This window comes from Amia ocellicauda, chromosome 23 (genome assembly GCF_036373705.1).
Source record: "Amia ocellicauda isolate fAmiCal2 chromosome 23, fAmiCal2.hap1, whole genome shotgun sequence".
Lineage (NCBI taxonomy): Eukaryota > Metazoa > Chordata > Actinopteri > Amiiformes > Amiidae > Amia > Amia ocellicauda.
This window is the reverse complement of record NC_089872.1, coordinates 6,673,420-6,694,338: the sequence shown is the minus strand read 5'-3', so window position 1 is coordinate 6,694,338 and position 20,919 is coordinate 6,673,420. Positions and strand designations below refer to the sequence as shown.

The window sequence follows — 20,919 nt, the reverse complement described above, 5'->3', positions numbered from 1 at the left end:
TTTAAGAACAAAACATTATGGGCAACGAAGAAAGGAGCAGCAAGAATGATGCATACAAGTAGGACACTTACAACAGATGTTACAAGGAATTCTGCACATTGTAGAGGAGCCAAGGACAGGAGAAGTGATAAGCTGAGCACAGATAATACCCTTCAGCCCTAGCCAATTCAACAGAAACAGGTGTGTCAGTGCTCCTCGAAAAGCAACCCTAGGCTGTCCCTAAATTGAACTGAGTTGATATACCATTTAAATGTGGTCAAAATGTTTATAATGTCAAACTAAAGCCACATTTTCTTTAAACAAAATCGGGGTCTGTTTTATCACAAATATATCTAATGAAAAAATCAATTCAGGGTAGACCTGCTTTAGCTTCTGAACACTATTTGATCAATTTCTATTTAATTAACTGTAATGCATTTATATTAGAAATATGACGAAATCTTTTATTAAATATAAACGCCAGGCGCAGCTCTAATCTGCTAACAGTGCTACAGATCTATAAAGATATCCTACAAATAAGTCAAATGCTATCTATTCATGAAGCATTCATTTTGTGTTGCATAAGATTAACTTAATCCTATTCTATTTATACAATATGCTAGTTTACTATGTACTGGGACAGAGTGACTTTAAGCACAGAATGAATGTAAGAATTAGATTTAAGCTAAATTAACTCATATTAACACATTAACACATTCATACATGGAAGCAAGCATCACATGGCATCACTTTCCTTTACATTAATTGTAGTAAAGTAAATTAATTGCAGATCGATATCAAAAACAATGGAAGAACAAAATACAATCAGGAACAGACAATAGACATTCAGAGGAAAATGCTTGTGAAGAAAAGTAAAAGAATGCAGGATACAGTCACATGCTGGTTAGCAAAGAACTAGTCCTCCCAATGCTCAAAATGCACTGTACTTTCATCCACAATGTACAGTAGTTGTACATTGAGATGCGTCTCATCCGTACATCGAGAGGAGACACGGTCATGGCTGCCCCCGTTTGCCACTTACCCTGACTCCTCACTCCGTTGTTGGGCTCGTCCACGACGCACGGGGTGACGTCCTCACAAGACGCATCGTCTGGAAAACACACAGAAAAGGACAACGACGGGGAAACCTCTGGTTAGAAAACGGGGCAGGGGCTGAAGTGGTCAGACAAGAGGCCGTCCCATGCCAATCCATTCAGATGCACGGGCAGGGGATGAGAAGCGGGTACCCTACATAAAAATACACTAGGGGTGTCACTCGGTCCCAGCTGACACATTCACACGTGTGCGTTTTTGCTTTGGCGGCAATCAAACGCCATGATTGTTTCTCCCCATTCCAGTCAATAACATTAATCAACAACTTGTGTTCTTGAAGTTCTAAAATAATTCTCTACCACACAGCCCAACATGTTTCACAAACACTCTGGTCGCTTCAAACACACAATACCAAGCAGAGCAATTTCTACGCCGATTGTTCTTCGGAAACTCTGGGTGTGTTTTGACACTCTACTGCAGAACTTCAATTTTCCCAACAAACAAAACAAACAAGCGAACAAAAACGCAAACAATGGCATGGTGTCCTAGCTCTACCTTTAGACTTAAGCCTTTGTTTGGACTTGAGGCCTGTGGAGAGGGTGGCATAGTTGATAGCTGTGGTGGAGTAGGCCATAGATCCCAGTCCTCCCCTCCTCAGCTTGCCGGTGGCTTCATCTGGCCCGTCCAGATGCTCAGAGCTACCGGGCCACTGCCCCCCCGCCAGCGCCATGGTTTGCAACAGGTCATTCATGGCTGAGATGGAAATGAAAAGACATGAATTACCATGGTCGAGTGCACGGACCACTTTTCCTCTGAGCGCCAATCTAGTGTGCTGGCCCCCGGCATGCCCTTGATCTGGCAGGAGAGGTGTCCATGAAAACACACACGAGAAGCGCCCTTGCTGGTCAACGCCAATCATGTTCCAGGGAGCAGCACACTAGTCCTGAATATCTATATCAACATGTGTGTGTTTTTCTTTGATTTTCTTTGGTCATTTACAATGATTTCATGTTTTGGGGCCACAGTCACTGGGTCGTCCATGTTATCATGACATGCGGAGAGCTGAAATGTAGCTCTTTGTTTTCTTCTTTTTTTTGTTGTTTGCCCAAGAGGAGGTTAATCTGCAGTCTCCATTTCAGCTCCTATAACATGATAGCTACTGTTGGTAATTGTACAGAGCAAAGCCATGCCAGCAAAGCCTTGAAAGTACAGCAAAGCCAAGTGGGGGGAATCTGGGAAGGTGAGGATGAAGAGCGTGGGGATGGATGGCGGAGAGGATGCTCTACGTATGCGACAGGCAGAAATGGATTGGGGGGATCTGTGCTCAGTGCCGGCTAAACACACACAGTAGCTACTGTCTGCTTACACTCAGTCCTTCACTACAAAGATGGCGGCTTTTCAAGCTGATCTTTTAAGGTCTGTTCATCTATCAAGCCACAGGGCTAAAAGTAACGATTTAAAATACCCAGATTCAATTTGGAGCTGTATTCAGGAAGCAGTGGGCAGCTTTAAAATTGAGATTAGTGTACTTGTGCTTCACCCATACAGCAATCAGGTGCTTGTGAACGATTTTGCTATAGTTCAATCTTCAAAAAGACAGGAGCAAACTACTTGCAGTTTGCCCAGGTCCAGGTACATCCTTGTCAAGTCAAGCTGTAGGTTAAAAAGTGTGGGGGGGAATTTCAGGAGACTCTTTTATATTTTTATTAGCTGTAATCTAATTGGCTAACTTCTAAAGCTATTATTTTCTACTGATCTACAAGCTAGCCAGCGCCTTAAGACAGTGAAAATCAGGGATTGGAGAGGGAAAGAAAAAAGTTAGCCAACCAAAATAATAACTTGAAAACTAAGAAATCAAACTTAGGAAAAGGAAAAGAGTGCAGCATAGAGAAGGTAGTAGCTAGACTATCAGATTCTTACACATGGAACGACGGTAGATGGCCTTCATTTTGTCTTTTCCCTTCGGTCTGTTCCTCATAAAGGGCAACCTTTTCAGTGCAGCCACTTTTATGTCAGAGCAGGTGGTTTATAAGGAGAACAAGGAAAAAAAAAATGAGAGGGGAAGAAAACAAACGGGGAAATGGAGATAAAAGAAAGGAGGGAGGGAGAGAACAGGTGGACATTAACAAATGCTGAAAATAAAAACAGGAAACAGAAAACCAGTGCCGACGGTCTACGGAGTTTCAGCTGTAACATGCTTTGAGAGAGAGAGAGCTACCACAAACAGACAGCTCAGTGGGATGACTGTGAGAGGATGCGAATCACAGAACAGCGTCTTGGCAGTCCTTCACGGGATGGCACAGACACAACCGGACGCACAGCGCACACAGTCACACTTATTAAACGGTGCAACTGGACGGGAGGTAAGCCGTTGCTGCAGTGGGGGAGAGGGGGGACTGGGGCAAGGGACTAGACTGCTCTGTGTTTTCTATGTTAAAGTACATGAAAAAATATTAGTTGTACTTGGCCAACCCTGCAGAACTGGTGAAGGGCTTTAATATCTTGTACAACAGACCTCCTACTACATGTGCTGAATGCTTCTTTTTGTTTGTTATAAGCAGACCGTTCTGGCAAATGCAACTTCTTGTCGGAGCTGATTATGTGAGAAACAAAAATACATGTTTTACACCAAGTTATTTGAAGCCCAACTCAACTGGAATTGGCACCAAAAGATTCAAACACAAGGAGTGAATTTTGAATGCCTAGCTAGGCCAGAAAAATATTATTTCTAAAAAATACAGTATGATGGAAGAATTACCCAGCCACAATCATGTCTAATGAATAATTATGCCCGGCTTAGAAGTTGTGACTTCACCCTAGCCCGCACAGCTAGTGGCACATGTTACACTGGAGTCAGTGGCCCACCCTCTCACCCACAAATAGCGTGATCACTGCCTTTTGATTCATTGCCTTTTGGCGTGTGTGTTTTCTGCGTTTGGCAGATGGAGAGATGGAGCTTTTAATACAGTTTTCGATAAACCCAACATTTACTCAATTTGGGATCGATTAAAAAAACTAAAAAAACTAAAAACGTTTAAGGGAATGAGACTATTAGTGAATAGAAGAACTATTTGCTGAGATGATGGCATTTCTACATTATTTGTGTGCTGCACCATGTCAGTCAGTCATAAATGAGCCATTATTTAACTAAACTACACTATCTTCCTTCCCTTCAGCTGATTAGAGGCTGCCAATGAAGCTTAGTTGGACTAGATAGTCCTGTACGGTTCACTGGAGTGAATGGATAACAAAAACAGAAAAACTAAAAAGGTGACTTCTTCTCTGTTTAGGTATTGCTTCTAAATCTCCGGAAACACAAAGTTCTACATTAATCATTAGAGAAACTTATTCCAGTATTGCAATATGTATACATAGAATACATGCAAACTGTATAATGCTTCAGAAGTGATGGATGTTATAAAAGCTGCTGAAATTATCCAACAGCCTGCGTAAAAAGCAATTCCAAGACTTGAACCCAAAGGCCAGCGCAGTGAAGTGTGCAGCAGCGGGGGGGTGATGTCAGTGCAATATTAAGAGCCGCTCGCTGTTCAACGGCTCCTTTACATCCGATCGAGTGGATTGCAACTTTTAATACATATGGACACCTTTAACAAGGTGTTCACACAGACCATGAATTCCCCTTTCTCTACTTTAGAGTGCCTCCCACACACACACACAAACAGAAGCCATTCAGCACTGTGGTTTGCATAGCCTCAGTGGGTGGATGCCAAGAAAAACAAAAATGGTACAAGAGCACTCCCCCCAAAAAACCCCAGAAAGAATTAGGCCTAAGTGAAGGAACAAAAGGACAACATAATTAAACAAACTGGAATCAACTGAGTTATGGCTTTATATTCTACCTGCCTAATAAATAAATAAACAATATATATATATATATAGATTTGTTCAATCTTCTGTACAGTTTGGAAGGCTGTCTATATTTGTGTGGCATCTGGGTCCTCCCTATCTGCCTGCTCTGTCTGTGATCAGCACCTAACACCCAGGAGATAGATACTCACAGCTGCCCCTCTTGCCAGACAGGCTGTCGTCCAGCGAGTTGGAGCCAGACCCCACGGAGGAGCTGTCCTGGCTGTCCTGCTGTGGGAGGCCCAGGAAACCATCGCTGGACTCGGAGCGGGTCGGGGTCAACGTGAGGGATTTGATGCGCTCCCTGTTCTTGGGCTTGATCAGCTTTTTCATCTTCAGTGTGATCCAGTTACCTCTCCTGGGAGATTACAACAATTCCCAAAAATTGAAATCCTATCATGTATCCTGAAGATATGACTGTTCTTTTTTGAACATCTTATTTTGTTGGTGTTCCTAATAACAGGGCTCGGCGACTGCTCGTGCCTCCAAAACAGAATCTCAGAAGGAATTCGCAAGGCGGACATGAGGAAAGGGTCAAGGGGAAGAATAAAATATCACACCGGGTTCTGAAGGCTATCCGCCATATTCTGCGGGAAATGTATTAGTTTGGCATTATGGTTGAAACTTACGGCCGAAGTGTATTTTGTCTTGTTTGCTACTGGCTGGGAATTTCCTAGCTAGTCAAATATTCGGTTTATTTGTTGTTGGCTCTACCAATCTGTTTTGAGAAAAGCTTAATGTTGTCCAGACATTATCCACACATGGTTTTGATGGGTGTACATTATCCTACAAGAACTGTTCTGAACACTTTCGGCGAAGTAATACAAAAAAATAAAACATGACAAATTTAAACAGAAAGACTGATGGATATACGGACAATCTGTTTCAATCTGTTATTTTTCTTGCATAAAAACATTTCGTTTTGGAGTGAAGTGTCCTTGCTTCCGTGTCTCAGTTTCTTTACTGAGTCTCACTTTGCCGGATACCCTTCACTTGCTAAATATCAATCTTAATTCACGTCTTCACTAACACACTCACTGTCATCTGATTCTTTGGGATTAAATATATTAAAAACTTAGATGTAACAGGTTACGTGTATTTATGATCACCGACATTGCCAGAATAAATTGAATTGACTTTTTCAAATACAAGTATTATGTTTATCATAACAAATAAGACCCTTTTTCATATCAGCACCAGGCACTGATCCCCCCTATATGTCTGCACAACAGCCCTCAATTTGATTCCCCAGAAGCATTTTCACAAGCTCTGGAATAACTAGGCAGTATGGATGTCTAGGTTACAAACAACATCTACAAAGTCGAAAGCAGGATTTGCAAGGTCACTTAAAGGAGGTAATGGAACCATAAAAAAAAGAAGAAATGCAGATGCTATAAATACATTTCCAAAGCACAAAACTGTAAAGCACACATCTGTTAGAGCAGACATGTTTAGCATTCTCTCTGAAATTCTATTGATGTAATTTCTACTCACTAAATGCTATGAAGAAAATGTGTTCAACTCTTATTACAGCCCTGTGGCTTTAATCCCATATGTTGCAAATTACAGAAAGTGTACAATATCTTGAGAACTTAATTACTTAAAAAATGTACCTATAAAAATGCTGGAATTTAGACCTTGAGGAACAGAGTTGGGCCCCAGCACTTGGATTCTACATAGTGGGGTAATTGTAGTACGAGTATGATGCAGAAAAACATCCTGGAATTAGTCAACACATGGGCAACAGGCACAGTTGGGTGCCAGAAAACACCCATGGGTCTAGTTACAGTTATCAGTAGGAATGTGAAATGTGAATAAATGTGTAATTCAAAGATGCATGCTTAAACATGTTCATCTACCTCTTTGGGGGCGAGGGGTCGTAGAATTTGTACTGATCCATGATTTTTTCTTCCAGCTTCTCCTTCTGTCTCCTCAGTTCATTCAGTTTGTCTCTGGAAGTCAGAAATAGCAAAGAATAAATTACTCAAAGAATCAGGGTAATGGCGGACCAAAACAATTGTCATTAGAACATTTTATGAAGAAAATTGTGGCAGTCCAAGAATTGTGGCAACATAAAAACAAAAAAAGAGTGTAACTCTGTACTCAGTAAACAAATGGTTTTGGCCTAACACTCTGTCTGTACCTTCAGAACAAAAGGCATGCTGGGAATGGGGAACATACATGTATTGTCGCTGCTCAACGTGGAACAGATCCTTGCTCTCCATGGTCTGTTCCAGCAGGGTCCTGTTTTGCAGCATCAGTGTCTGTATCTGGTCGAGAAGATGCCTGTTCTCCTCCTCCAGATTTCCCTTCAACTGACTCAGTAACTGGAAGACAAATTGCATTCAGCGACCAGAAAAAGCTTTTCAGTATTTGATTCCTATCCACATAAACACATTAAATTAAGACGTGGACATTCTGTGGAGATGTATAAATAACAGCCACAACAACATTAATGATAATTAGATCTAATAAGGGCTCAATCATGTGGAAACTTAAAGGGACCATGAAAATAAGACATCAAATAAGCACTCCCTTAATGAAAAAAATAGTTTCGCCAACATTTACAAGGCCGAAATCAAAGTTTCCATGTTGACTTTGTTTTCGGTTCCTCACAGAAAAACAGCTGAACGGGCCGAGTATGGCACTGACACCCAAACGCACACAGAATGAAAGCCATGCAATGTGCTCCAGCTACAGAAAGACCTTCTCTCTCAGGGAAAGTGGACCTGGATCATTCCACTTTAAGACAGGGAGTGATACTGTTCAAATACCCCCAAACCACATATGGAAGCCTGGAAGAGAGCCACAACTTTGGTTCACTACTAAATGCCACTGCAATTACACAGGCCAGCAGCACACGCCTAGCACATGCTTGTAGTTAAGAACAGTCCTGGAATGGCAAACGGGGATAAACAGGATCTTGGTCCTACACAGACCCTGATTCTCGGCTAAGTATCCCTAGTACCTCGCACTGGTTGTTCAGTTTGGTTGAGGTGATGTCTAGCTGCTGGTACTGTTCCTTTAACTTGGAGAACTCTGCTTCCAGACGGGTCTGCTCCAGCTTGGCACTGTTCAGTAGGCTCTTGAGGTTCTTGTGGTCAGCCTGCAGGCCTTCGTTGTTTTTCAGCAACTGAGAGTACGTCAGGTTCAGCCTTCAAACACAAGAGGAGGACACATTAGGGGGATATTAACTTTAATGGCTGTTGATGTTTTATTAAATCTTAGTATTTCCTAAAGTCAAGGTTCCTACCAAGAACACAAGTAAAAGAAGGGGAAAAAAACACCATCTTATCCATATTATCAGTTTGCGTCGACTGATACTGAGGGGGGTCTGGAAGTTCTTATGAGTCACTGGCGCAGAAATGCCTGTACCAATTTGTGGCTGATATTTCAAAGGGGGCTAAAGATAAACAGATGAGAGTGAGAGTCTTTCGTTTTGGATTAATAATTGGCAGATGTTTTTGAAACCCTACATTTCTTGCTTTAGTTCTGTTAAGTCACTTTGGTATTATTACATCCCCGTTTTGGGGTCTCTTTGTTAAGAAAAAGCCGATGGTTTTTGCTATAGCAGTAAAAAATGTAACGTAGATATGCGTACATTTAGTTTGGCCAAGACCTTTTAAGTATTGCAAAGGGAATTATATGAAACTGTAAATCTTAGGTATGAACCAAAACCAAAACATAACAAATATTCCACATGACAGGTAAAAATTAAAATATTGCAGTCCAAAATAGATGTCAAGTCAACAGATTGCCATTGAAAAACTACAAGACAAGTATAAAGCAATGACAAGGAAGCAACAGAGGTGTAGCTCACTGTAATAGTAGGTTTTTGAATAAGTATAATGTTAGCTTAATCAGGCGGAGCAGGTGTAGAGAAACAAAGGAGGAACACACGTATGAAAACCACAAAACAATCAACAAAACAAAACAGCCCCATTGCAGACAGATCTTGACATCTCTACCGATTCTATTGTCTCAGCCCTCCCTCCAGGCAGGGCCCCCGCTGTCTAACAGAAACATGTCTCTGCATGTTTTTCTACACCAGTTCCAACCGACAAAGCTGCTCCCGTCCAAATGGCAGCTCTGTGCCAAGTCTGCAAGTGTTGCGTGTGCCAGTCAGAACCCGTTTGGACTTAGACGGCGACTGCGACACTGTAACGAGCTCACGCACTCCGAGCCCCGTTACACGAGTTCCCTCTGCAAACCCACTTGTCGTTCTCGTCGCACAGTTTCTGATACTCGGCGGCCGTGGCCTCGTGGCTCTTGTTCTCCGAGAGCATTTTCTCCTGCTCAGCCTTCAGGATTTTCTCCAGCTCCTCCAGCTGTGCCTTCTGCTTCAGGAGCTGGTTATACCTGCAGATACAGAGACACAATTCAAATGTCAGGCCGCCGTGAAGGCAAGGCCCCGAGGGACAGGGCTGCTCGCTGGAATTCCCAAAGGAGTTGATAGAAACATTAGTATCAGAACAGCTTTAGATTTTCAGTCAGGCGGAGGTCAAATCATGCGAGATCGCTGGCTGAAATGGGAGAGTCAATAAAGACTTGTTTTCCTTACTAGATCAGATACCTTCTTGTATAATACTTTACAATTGCAGGAGTTTGTGCTATATTACAGACTCGGTCAATCAAGCCTGGCATTGTTTTGGATTCTCTTTGGAGAAGGACCACAAACTCACAGGCCAAGAACACTTGGGTTGTCTATCTTGCAATGTTACATTTCTTTGAGTCTTATAAATTCCACAATACAGATACAGGGCCCGATTTTCATGTCAGTACATTTTTCTGTATATTAATGTATTAATACCTGTCCTCCAGCTCCCTGTGCTCCAGCTCCAAGTTCTTGTGTGTGCACTTGAGGCTGCCATGCTTGCTGATAAGAGACTCGTACTCGGCGGCCTGGTGCTCGTGCAGTGCGGCCAGCCTCTCGTGGTCCTTCACCAGCAGCTCGTACACGGCCCGCAGCTCCTCTTTCTCACGCAGCAGGCCCTCCTTGTCGTTCTCCGTGCTGGACTGCTGGACCTGCAGCTGTGAGTTCTGGGCCATGAGGGAGGCACCCTGCGAGTTCAGGGTGGAGTTCTCCACCTGTGCGGCGAAGCAGAGACGGACCGTCAACCTACTGAGACTGACAGGAACTGCGGGAGTTGACTCACACCCCTAAAGATGACCTGCATGACCCGTGAGAGGAAGCCATGTCTCTGGTTGCTAAAGAAAAGGACTTTGTGGACTTTTTCTAGCGTGTAAATGTAAGAATGGCCGCTTTCACAGAGTTCACTATTACAGAGACAAAGCTGTATCGGTTCAGTAAGTGTTTTTACCCATTAAGCCCTTGTGTCCCCTTTTTAAGTTTGACCTTTGCTTTTTAGCTAGTGATAGTTATAGAGACTGCAGAATTAAGAACCAAAAATTGACTGTATGACACCTAGTATGTAATAAATATAATAGGATATAAAAGCCTTTCTTTTTTCTCTATATTAATACACAATCGTAAGTCACTGGTGAATAACAGTTATCACTGCAACACCACAAAGCACAAATTGCTTGTGATAAGCACTATGACATACTTGTGGTTATATAATAAGTACATATACTGTACAAGGACTGAGCTGAAATTCATATAAAAACAAAATCAGCAGAGGGCGCTATGAACAACGTTTCACTACAGGAAGCTACTTTGCAAAGGCTGATGAACTATAACAATGAGGTACGTATGTGCAGCCTAGGTAATTGGTAATCACTTAATCCACCAAGTAAAACAATAATAACAATATAAGAGGAAGTTAAGTCAAACTGAAAAGCGGTTGACTGGCCCGGTGTGGTGAGTAGCAGTGCTGAGCGGGGCAGGGGGTAGGGTCTGACCTGCAGTTTGGCATTCTGTGTCTGCAGGGTGGTGTTGTGCTCCTGCAGGGACGCAGTCTGTCTCTGGAGGGCCAGGATCTGGGCCTGCAGGTTGTCATTCTGCGTCTCCAGCTGCCTGAGCTGGGTCCTCAGAGCCTGCTTCTCTGCTTGCAAAGTGGCATTCTTCACAACGAGAAAAACACATGGCACCGGGTTCATCCGTTTCCGAACCCTTACGAAGATTCAGGCCCACTTCTACAAGATGATAACTTTTTTTTGTCTAGAAGTAACATGAGTCGTTTGTTGTAGTATAAACCACAACTGAATCTCATTATCCTCTCATCTAAACACAGCATCTGTCCTGCATGTGAACTCAGCTTATACATACAACAATGAGGAGACTTGCCACAACTGATACTCGTGAACCAATCGTTATGCAATACAGTGCCTTACAATGAGCCTCTCAGAGCGACGTATCTTTTAGATCACAGTAAACAAGCTAGCACTGTAACACAGAGGGTCGGGTGAAAGGCGGTGTGTTGCAGGTACAGAGCTGATGGCATGGTGCACTCACGTTCCTCTCCACCTCAATCAGCCTGTCCTTGACCTTGAGGAGCTCTCGTGTGGCTTCATGGCTCTCCTTCTCCCACTTGCTGACAGACGACACCTCTTCTCCAGCTCTAGGCGGAGAACTCTGCATCATGCGCTCCTCTTCTTCCCTCTGTCGGAGAGCCTCATAGTTCTTCTTCACCTGCAACCAAAACAGAGGCTAGGTCTCATAACACATGCACCTCACCCGAACCAGAGCACCCCCACTCTCTGGCTGTGCCCCTTAAATGCAGTGTAGCTCTAGATGGCCCCTCTAGTAGTCAATCCATGCCCACAGAGGTCCCTTTAAACAAACTATTTTGAGGTAAATACCTTTTGGGGGATTGGGCAGGATGACGCCTGCACTGTGCTACCACACAGACCTGCTGAGCACTGTTCACCAGTGTCCAGCACCATATAGGGACTACTGCAAGTCTACCAAAAGGGCAGGCAGATATTTACATTTTGAGTAAAGCAAACGAAGACTTCTAGACCATCTTGGCTTTGTAAACGCATTTAAAAAAACAACTAGCGGCCTCCAAACATTTGGTCTAGAACTAAATATTCTTGTGAACTACACCTGGCAGATGTTCAATGTGATCCTTAAGAGGAAAGAAAATCTCAAATAATTTGTTACCAAGCTAGGTATTCTACAAGCAATATACAGCTTTTTAAGGGGTCCAGAAGTTTCCATCAGTGCAGGAATAATCAAGAAGACACCTCTGTGAGTGGACGAATGTTCTTTTCGCAGATTGCCACCGCTTTCTACTGTTCGCTTTATGTACGTGGGAACTTACAGTCTTGAGTTCCTGACGGAGCTGCTGGTTGAGGTTTGAGGACTCCTGCAGGCGTGCTTCCAAGGCTGCAATCTTCTCCTCTTTGATTTCAAGAGACTCTTTCAGCGTTGACTCAAGTCGGGACTCCAGCAGTTTATACCTTGACATATCGCACGCACCACATGAAAAGACCGCTCTACAGTTGCACAGACACACACAACATACTCTTCTGATGACACTCACTTTGATTTAGGAAACAACAACCGGTTCCTCTCCAAATACCACACAAATATTCACACCATTATGTTCTTGCCCAAGATACCCTTTGAAAACTTGCCAGACCACAACAAGCATTCCATAGGAATATTTCATGACTCTACAGTAAGCAGCAAAGCCTTGGAACTCTTTAATTTCATAAACAGGGTCTTCACTCTTCTGGTTTATAGTTTTACATTTCTTTTTACATTTGTGGTTTAATTTAGTTGAGATAAATGGACAATGGAATTGAGTATGAGACTTGCATTACAAATCAGTGAACTGGGTGATACCAATTTGATAACCCAACTGTGTATCAACATCTCCCTTTGAAGGCCAGATGCTCTCCCGGAGATCTTTGGTAATGGATCACAGGGTTGTCTAAGACTTACACTGGCTGCCTTACATTGCCTAAATTATATATATATTTTATACCTTACCTGTCATCTGAGCTTTGCTCATCGTGCAGAAGTCTTTCTTTATTAAGTCCAATCTTTTCCAGCTCATGAGTGAGTTTTTCGAGGTCGTTGTTCATCTGCTGAGTGTGCAGTTTTTCGTTCACCAGCTCCTAAAACAGCAATATAATCATGGTTTATCTTTTGATCCTTTCCCCTATCATATGTATAGATAAATACATATTGATATATTGTTCACTTTTGTGCTCAATTATACTGGGCTTCCAAGGTTTGTATTCGGTAGAACATCTTACTAAAGACATAAAAACAGCTGTGTAGTAATACATGAAATCCATAAAATCCTTTGGGAATTTAAAATGTCCTATATTCCAGGATTTTACCAGCACATTACAGGATTGTATATTATACTAAAATAATATTCTGTCTTATATAGCTAAATGGTTCATGCTCATAATTTAAATAAAATATTAAATGTATCCATAACTGAGCATTACTATATTAAAATCAATATTCCAGAACAGAGAGGAAATGTTACCTCTCGTAAGGTAACCAGTGTTTTCTTGTCTATGGTGGCCTGTTTCACAAGCTCCTTGTTCTCCTTTTCAAGATCTTTGACCCGGCCGCAGGAGTCCTTGAAGAAGTCCATCTCCTTGTTGAGGGATCTGTTCTCCTTCTCCAGGTTGGAGATCTTCAAGTTATTGTCATCCAGCGTGGAGTCCTTGATCTCGGCCTGCTGCCGGAGCCTCTTGTTTTCCTTCTCGAGCTGCTTCTTGTCCTTCTCCAGCTGGGACGTCTCCTGCTCCAGGATCCTGTTCTCCTTCTCCAGCTGCTCCAAGCGTTTGCTGGAGATCTTCAGCTCCTCCAGGTTTTTCTGCAAACTCTGGTTTTCCATCTCCACATCCTGCAGCTCGCTTTCCAGCTGCTGGATCTTGCGGTTGTTGTTCTCCAGGGCTTTCTGGAGCCTCTGGTTCTCTGTGTCCAGGCCCTGACAGCTGACCTCCAAGCGCTCTGTCTTCTTGGAGGAAGCTTTCATTAGATCCAGGCTCTTCTTCAGTTGCTCCTTCTCGCTCTCCAGCTCCTTGTTTTCCAGCTCCAGCTGTGCCAGCTTGATGCAGGTAGACTTCAAGGACTCCACCGTCCTTCTCAGCTCTAGGTTCTCCCCATCCAGCTGAGCATTCTCTTTCTCCAGCGTCTCCAGCTGGAAGCTTAGGTTCTTCAGGCTGTCCAGTTTTTTCTTCAGCTTCCTGTTCTCCACCTCCAGGTCTGAGTTCTCCTGCTCCAGGGTCTCCACCCTCTCGCAGGTGATGCTCAGGCTGGTCAGCTTCTTCTGGAGCTGCTCGTTCTCCCTCTCCAACCGGTGCACCTCCCTCTCCAGCTCCTCCGCCCGCTCACCCTTCTCCTTGTAGTGCTCCAGCTCCTTCCTCAGCTGCTTCCTCTCGAACTCCGTCTTGTTCAGCTTGCTGCTGGTCTCCTTGATGGACTCGTGGAGGATTTTGTTCTCCTTCTCGATGTCTTTCACCCGAGCCTCGGCCCCGAACTGAGAGCGCTGCCGCATGGAGGACACGGTCTGGTTTAAGTGCTCGTTCTCTTGCTCTAGGACTTTCATCTAGAATAGGAGGAGGAAAGTAAAACACATTCAGTTCAGTTGTTCAGAAATATACAAATAGCTGAACACATCTTCATTAAAACCTGCAGATCCGTTGTCATCTGTAATGCTATCTAACATAGCAAAACGTTCAATCTCACATTTAATAAATCAAACAGGTTTTCTGTTTAAGTAATTAACCTAGGAGCTTAATTACTATGAAGAGTAACGATATAAAAACTTGCAAAAATCCCCTTCTATGAGTGATACAATACATCCCTGTTCCAGAACTACAATCTAATGTCAGCTTTTCTTTTTGTGGACCAAAAAATGTTGCACTACTTTTATACTGACAGACCACTTTTGAACAGTAGATGTCTTGTCAGCATAACGTACAGCATAAGTACAAACCATCCATTTAAAGGGAGAATCCACAAAGAGATCTAGTGATGCAGGATGCCTCCCGATTGTGTGCAGATAATGGACCCCTACCTTTGTTTAATAAAATAATAACTCCAGAGAGACAGGCTGACAGAAGAGAGGTTATGAAGCTGGATATGAAAGTGCCGAGATAAAAGGTTTCACTCGGGAAATGGCAGGCAGTGCTCTACGCTGAATGGCATGTGCTTGTTAATTAAATGCCTCATGTGGGTTTTGGAGGATTGATTCTTTTTTTTTTCCAGTTTTGGTCGGCCGTGCACTGGATCATGAAAGAGCAGGACCCGCCCAGCGCCGCAGTACCTGTCTCTCAGAGTTCTCTCGCAGGGTCTCGATGGTCTTCTCCAGCTGGGCTTTCTCTTTCATGAGGTCGCTGCTGAGGTTCTCTGCATTCTGCAGGCTTTGCTTTTCGATGCTCATCTCATTCTCCAGTCTCTCCAGCTGGGCAAGAGGTAATGCAGAAAAAAGGGGTTAAACAAGAGGAGCGGCTGCCAGGGAACACCAGAATGCAGTCTGGCAGGAGCAATTAGATGTCATTTTACAGAGGCTGATTAAGATGTAGGCAGAGGAAGAAATCTGCATTACAAATACATTTTTTTTTTTTTTTTTTCAAAATGGGCTTAACTCCAGCAGGGTAATCTAAGGTTGCGTCGAAGGCATCTGTTTTAAGGCCCATACTGTTTTTTTATTTTATATATTTTTTCTGTGTTTCTTGCTCGTCTCTCTCAAACTATGACAAGACAAGGGTTTGCAATCAAGGTTGATGGAATCAAATCAGTAAAGAACTACTCCAACAACCTACTTATTCTGTTTAAGCTGCTTATCCCAAAAATGTTAGATTTCAGGTTGCTAGCGACAACCATGGAAAAAAAAAATACTCATCTTTTTTTTTCACCCTTTTAACAAACTTCAACTACTAACATTTGCATTTTGGAGTTATTTATACATTTGTTATTTTATTGCGGTTAGTCGAAGCTATGCAGAAGCCTTTTCTTTTGTATTAGCAAAATGATACATTTCAGGCCTCTTTCTGTAAAAACTGCAGCAGTCCCTTATGTGTCTGAAAATAAATTCTGGAAACCTGCCTGGAAAATGACTTTCAGGTACCATTTGTCTTTCTTTCAGTATGGGATCAAGTTACTGCCATGAATATTGAATTCAAAATAAAATACATTTAGTTGAAAATGTAACAATACAATTTTTGAGTAAAAGCAAAATAACAGATTTTGAGATCAAAAATAAAACAAATCGAAAGCAATATGTACAGAATTGTAACCAAAACAAATTATATCAAAAGCAAAACAAAAACTTGCAAGCAAATAATTTTTAAGCAAGAGCAAAACTCTAATTGATTGAATCCATTTCACGTACATTCCTGCCTGGAGTTACTGCCTTTGGTTACGTTGCTTGAATTTTGATTCGCTGTCTGTTTCTGTGTTTTCGCTGAATATTTTTTCAATTGCATGGTGGTGATAACGTGTCAGACCATCTCACATTGCTCATTGATTGGGTTAGGAAGACCTGTCACACAAAAACTAGCGGACCAATGCAGACCCATGATCCTCTCTCTAAACCCCACCTTCACGGAAAAACTGTGCCACAACTCATAATCAAAAAAAATATAAACAGATGGAAAAAGCTAAGATTCTAGTAACCTAACCAAAGGCAGTAACTCTAGACAAGAGTGTGAGGTTTGTTCACTCTCTGCCATGACAGTTGAAAATCTCAGGCTCAGGAAAGCATTAAAAAAAAAAAAAAAAAAAAAAAAACATAGTAACCTTCTTCGTCAGTCTCTGATGCTCCTTCTCCATCTTCAGGACTCTAGAGTTCCCATCTTCCGTTGGGTCGGCTGTACTTTTGAGCTGCTCCACAGTCTTCAAGAGACTCTGGTTCTCCATCTCCAGTTTTAGCAGCCGGGATGAAGTCAGCTCATTCACCTCATGACCCAGAGATTTCTGTGGCACTGCAAGGAATCATTTCACAGTCACTCCACTGCATTGTAAATACCTACAACTTACAGCACTAACCATAAACGCTAACCTTGAATTGCACAAGGACTATGTAACACTGTTGTTGCTCTGTGGCAAGGCCCTTTCTGAAATATGGTTTCCTGGCAGCTTATTTATGATCGTTTGTTAATCAGATTACAGTCGCTTCCATATGTACCCTGTGGGGAACTCTTGGCCTGGAGGGTTTCAATCCTGTAGGTTTTGTGGGTCATTTAATATCCCCATCTGCACACAACCGGGAAACAGTGCTTAAATTGTTCTGTTAAGCAAATAAATGCTTCAGAGTTGAGGTGCAACAAAGCTCAGTCTCCACAAGGCCAGGATTCCCCACCACTGCTTCAGAAAGTACAGTGCAGAAAAACTAAAACAAGACAAAATCCATCAGATTTCATCAATCTAACCCACATTTATTACAGTTGGAAGCCAAGAACAGCTGTGGTCCAGGTACAGGGCTGGGTGACAGCAGACCCTGGTTTATTCAGTTGAGAAGCTTACCGTCTGATTGATCTGTGGTCTTGGAGAGCTGCTCCAGCTCCCAGCCCAGGTGCAGAGACTCGTCCATGCTCTGTTTCTGAGCCATCTCTAGAGTCAGGTTCTCCTCCATCAGCTCCTCGATCTTCTTCCTGTCCATGTCGCGGTCCTGGAGAAGAGGAGGAAGAAGAACAGGCCCATCGTTTCATTCATCTGGAAAGCCGACTGTTCAGCAAATCCGTACATCGCTTCAACCGTCTGAGCTCACAATGCAAAGCCTCATTTATCCAAAAATATAAATACTCTTATTCAAATGACTATGTGTGTGGACACCAGTGTCTACAGAATATAGGTCTGAATGGATTACCATCTCCATGTCGTGGATCTTGGCCTTGAGCTGCAGACTCTCCTTCTCCAGCTCGTGGAGTTTGTCAGACCGGGCCCGAGACCCCTCCAACTGGTCCTCCAACATGGTCTTAGTCTCCAGCAGTACTTGATTATCTTCCTTCAGCTCCTGCAAAGAGAACAGCAAGGGTCAGGGAATAACAATTTAAGAACACCAACACAAAGAGGCAGCAGCGACCCAGCAACATGCAGCATTGGAGGATGCCAGGTCTTGTTTCTCTATAAATAGCACTTCCTGGTTTCATCTGCAGAGTCACATTTAGAAACGGGGAATTGGGAACGGAGACAGGAAGTCTTCCGCTACAGTGACACGTAAAAGGGTGAAAATCTACACATTCAAAGCCAGAGCTGCCATTGTTGTCAAGTTCGAATATGAGATTCAACAGCTGCCAGTCAAACAAAAATGTTTTGTTGTTCTTTCGGTGCAGATCAAGAATTTTGAAATCATCCACAGAATTGATATCCATGTGGCGAAACCTTGTTAAATGGGTGGGGAGTCTAGCTGGTGTCAGCTTTAACCATTACAAAGAAACAAAATCACTTGGCCTCCTGCCATACCTCAACTCTGGCCTTGTAGAACTCAATGTCGTGCAGCCTCTCTTTGTATCGGCCCACTTCGCTCTCCAGCTTGTCCACACGGATGGCCTTCTCTCTCAGTGCATCCAGCTCATCACGGTATGCACGGGCCGAGCGGGCGTCAGACACCAGCTGCATGTTCTGACAGAGAGACGTATGTCAACTTACAGACACTTCTGTGATCCACATTAATTCCATTCTGCTTTATATACCATATAAAACATATACAGCAAAACATGAAATGAGTCATCAGTGATGTCATTAGCTTCTTAATATACATGACTATGACCAGGCAGCTCCAGTTAGAAGAAATTTTATTCAGACCTCATCTCATCTCCTATGTCAGGAGTGAGACTTGAGAGTTTTTCTCTGAAGGGTTAAAAGCAGGACCTGAATTAGGGCCATCACATCCTGAACACTTTACAAGACCAAAGGGGCTGGGGAATCTCAACACGTGCTTTTTGAAAGTTTGTGGCCCACGGGGACCGGCACAGTGAGTGTTGCCGACAGATCTCCTGTACCACACCTCCTGTTGAAGCCTCTTCAGCTCCGTCTCCATGTGCTCCAGCTCCTGCCTACAGTCCAGCAGCTGTTCGTTCTTTTCTTCCCTGCAAGAGAGGGGCACACATCTCGTCACAGTCTTTATTACCCACACTACAGTTCACAGCGCGACTGGGATGCCCATTGTCCCATCTACTGGATACCAAAAGCAGGCTGGGACAGTGCGATCAAACCACACTCCCTTCCTTGACTCCCTCACACTTTCCCCTCCTTGCCAGCCCTGGACATTTTCTCCCTGATGTAGTTAACCATGTCACCCATGTCACATGTTAGTTCTTCCAAGGATTATTGTAAATGTATATCATCACTTAGACCAGAGTATACTGCACTCACCTGGGCACCTCATAGCAAAGGACACTGGTGTGAGCATTAATATAAAGACATAAATACTGAAAAGCTGCTTTCACATTAATGAGCTCTTAATAACGATGCACTCAAGAACAAGCAATTAAGAAGGACATTATTTCAGAAAGCAAAGTGGGTGAAGAACCCAACTTTCAAGAGGACGTAGTATGAGTGATGTCCATCAACGAACACCTTAAAACTAGAATGTTCAACCTATTTTACATGTCAACAGAAAATACTGAATGTAAAATAAAATTATTCCAGTTCAGCAGTAATCTGATAGTTCAGTTCAGCCTCTGATAATACCTGATGTCACAGCTGACTGTCTTCAGCTCTCTGCAGGGCTACGGGCTAATCTAACCACCAATCAAGCCCCCTCTCACTTTTCAGGCACTTTTGTGCCTGAGCAAAAGCACGCCTGTGACCTCGTTATGACCTGCAGTCTGCCAGACAAAGAACAAAATGACATGCAGACAGCAACACAGTCCAGCCCTGTCCCATGTTGGGGTTTCCATTACTATTACAGCAAAGGACTGTGCGATATTCTGTAGAGAACAGGATTTATTCACAGGGCTGGATTTTTCCCAAGCACCACCAATTAAAACCAGCCTCTGTTGTATCTGCAAGAATTCAACATCACTCCCAGAATTTGCGAAGCGTTTCAAGTCAAGGCCTCTGAAGTGTTCTATCAAAGAACAGTTTCTGCTGAAGGATTAAAGAATTTCACAGCAGTTTAAGGAGAAGTGTCCGAATTCCTGAATTCAATCCCACAGAACAGCTCTAGTATAACCTGCATGAGCAAAATCAGAAAGAGTCAGAAACAGTTTTGTGCATTCTGCCTGCCTTTGGGTTATATGTTTATAATAAGATATGGAAACCTCAAGAACTTGTTGAACAGGAAAGTGCACATTAAGTAAATAAGTAGTTCAAGCCTGTATACTTTACTTCAGTGCAATTCATCGTTAAAGAGAGAGTTCATTATCTCTGTGAAATGAGCCTCTCTCAGTGACATCAATTCTGCCACATATTTGCATAAAAGAGACTTTAAAGCACTGGGTTTTCAATACTGTAGGCGCTTAATGAGCATGATGCATTTTACACTTCTCATCACTGTGACTCCCTTTCTTGTTTAATAAGCAATATGCCAGTAGAATATTATCCGTTCTGGTGGATGGACTCGACTTCATCAAAATGCTTTGCGTCAGCCAGTCTGACTGGCAGTGAAATTCAATTAAGCCTGGGAAAACCGGAAACTCTCCTTAATGACTTTGAACAGCTGACATTAAACAAGAAATATCTGAAATGAAATGAAATTAATGAATCAAGTATTTCAGCACCCTAGTAACTGCCAAGTAGACATTTGAATCAAAGTACAGAGAGAAAAACGGTAACTGTTCACACATACCCATCAAGATGGAGAGAAATATTCAGGGCAACAGTTGGAACTGGAAGACTTTTAAAGCAGATGTACAAATAGTATGACTCAGCATCTTGTAAAGACAAAACTGCACATGCTCGGTTACTTAATGGAGGCAGGATCTGCTTACAAATCTTGAGGGTTTTCCATTGGTACTGACTATGTGGTTTTGCCGTGTTAGAAAGATACATGTGTCCAGCATATGGCCCTGGGATCTGGAAAAGCGGAAAGGCTGCTCTAGACTGACAAGTTGAATTCCGATTTGTTTTGTCAGAGCGAGAAACAAAATACAAAGTAAAAAAATAAATACAAAGGTCTTGCAAGATCCAGGTCCCTG

At 42.9% G+C, this 20,919-nt stretch overlaps 1 protein-coding gene across 3 annotated transcripts in view; it reads right to left on the bottom strand.

Moving 5' to 3' along the window:
* ccdc88ab (coiled-coil domain containing 88Ab) overlaps positions 1 to 20,919 on the bottom strand; it is an 84,262-nt gene that overhangs the window by 11,984 nt on the left and 51,359 nt on the right. For 2 of the 3 annotated variants that reach the window (XM_066696946.1, XM_066696947.1), the window contains exons 9-28: positions 18,786 to 18,867; positions 18,242 to 18,400; positions 17,646 to 17,792; positions 17,303 to 17,447; positions 16,577 to 16,761; positions 15,102 to 15,239; positions 13,311 to 14,381; positions 12,800 to 12,927; positions 12,126 to 12,264; positions 11,315 to 11,491; positions 10,762 to 10,923; positions 9,710 to 9,987; positions 9,115 to 9,258; positions 7,868 to 8,054; positions 7,081 to 7,226; positions 6,759 to 6,851; positions 5,052 to 5,257; positions 2,953 to 3,036; positions 1,588 to 1,785; positions 1,022 to 1,090 (exon numbers count right to left, since the gene is read on the bottom strand). In XM_066696946.1, the coding sequence (XP_066553043.1) occupies positions 1,022 to 1,090; positions 1,588 to 1,785; positions 2,953 to 3,036; positions 5,052 to 5,257; positions 6,759 to 6,851; positions 7,081 to 7,226; positions 7,868 to 8,054; positions 9,115 to 9,258; positions 9,710 to 9,987; positions 10,762 to 10,923; positions 11,315 to 11,491; positions 12,126 to 12,264; positions 12,800 to 12,927; positions 13,311 to 14,381; positions 15,102 to 15,239; positions 16,577 to 16,761; positions 17,303 to 17,447; positions 17,646 to 17,792; positions 18,242 to 18,400; positions 18,786 to 18,867 (3,938 nt within the window). The remainder of the gene's footprint in view (positions 1 to 1,021; positions 1,091 to 1,587; positions 1,786 to 2,952; positions 3,037 to 5,051; positions 5,258 to 6,758; positions 6,852 to 7,080; positions 7,227 to 7,867; positions 8,055 to 9,114; positions 9,259 to 9,709; positions 9,988 to 10,761; positions 10,924 to 11,314; positions 11,492 to 12,125; positions 12,265 to 12,799; positions 12,928 to 13,310; positions 14,382 to 15,101; positions 15,240 to 16,576; positions 16,762 to 17,302; positions 17,448 to 17,645; positions 17,793 to 18,241; positions 18,401 to 18,785; positions 18,868 to 20,919) is intronic. The other variant, XM_066696948.1, reaches the window with a different exon arrangement.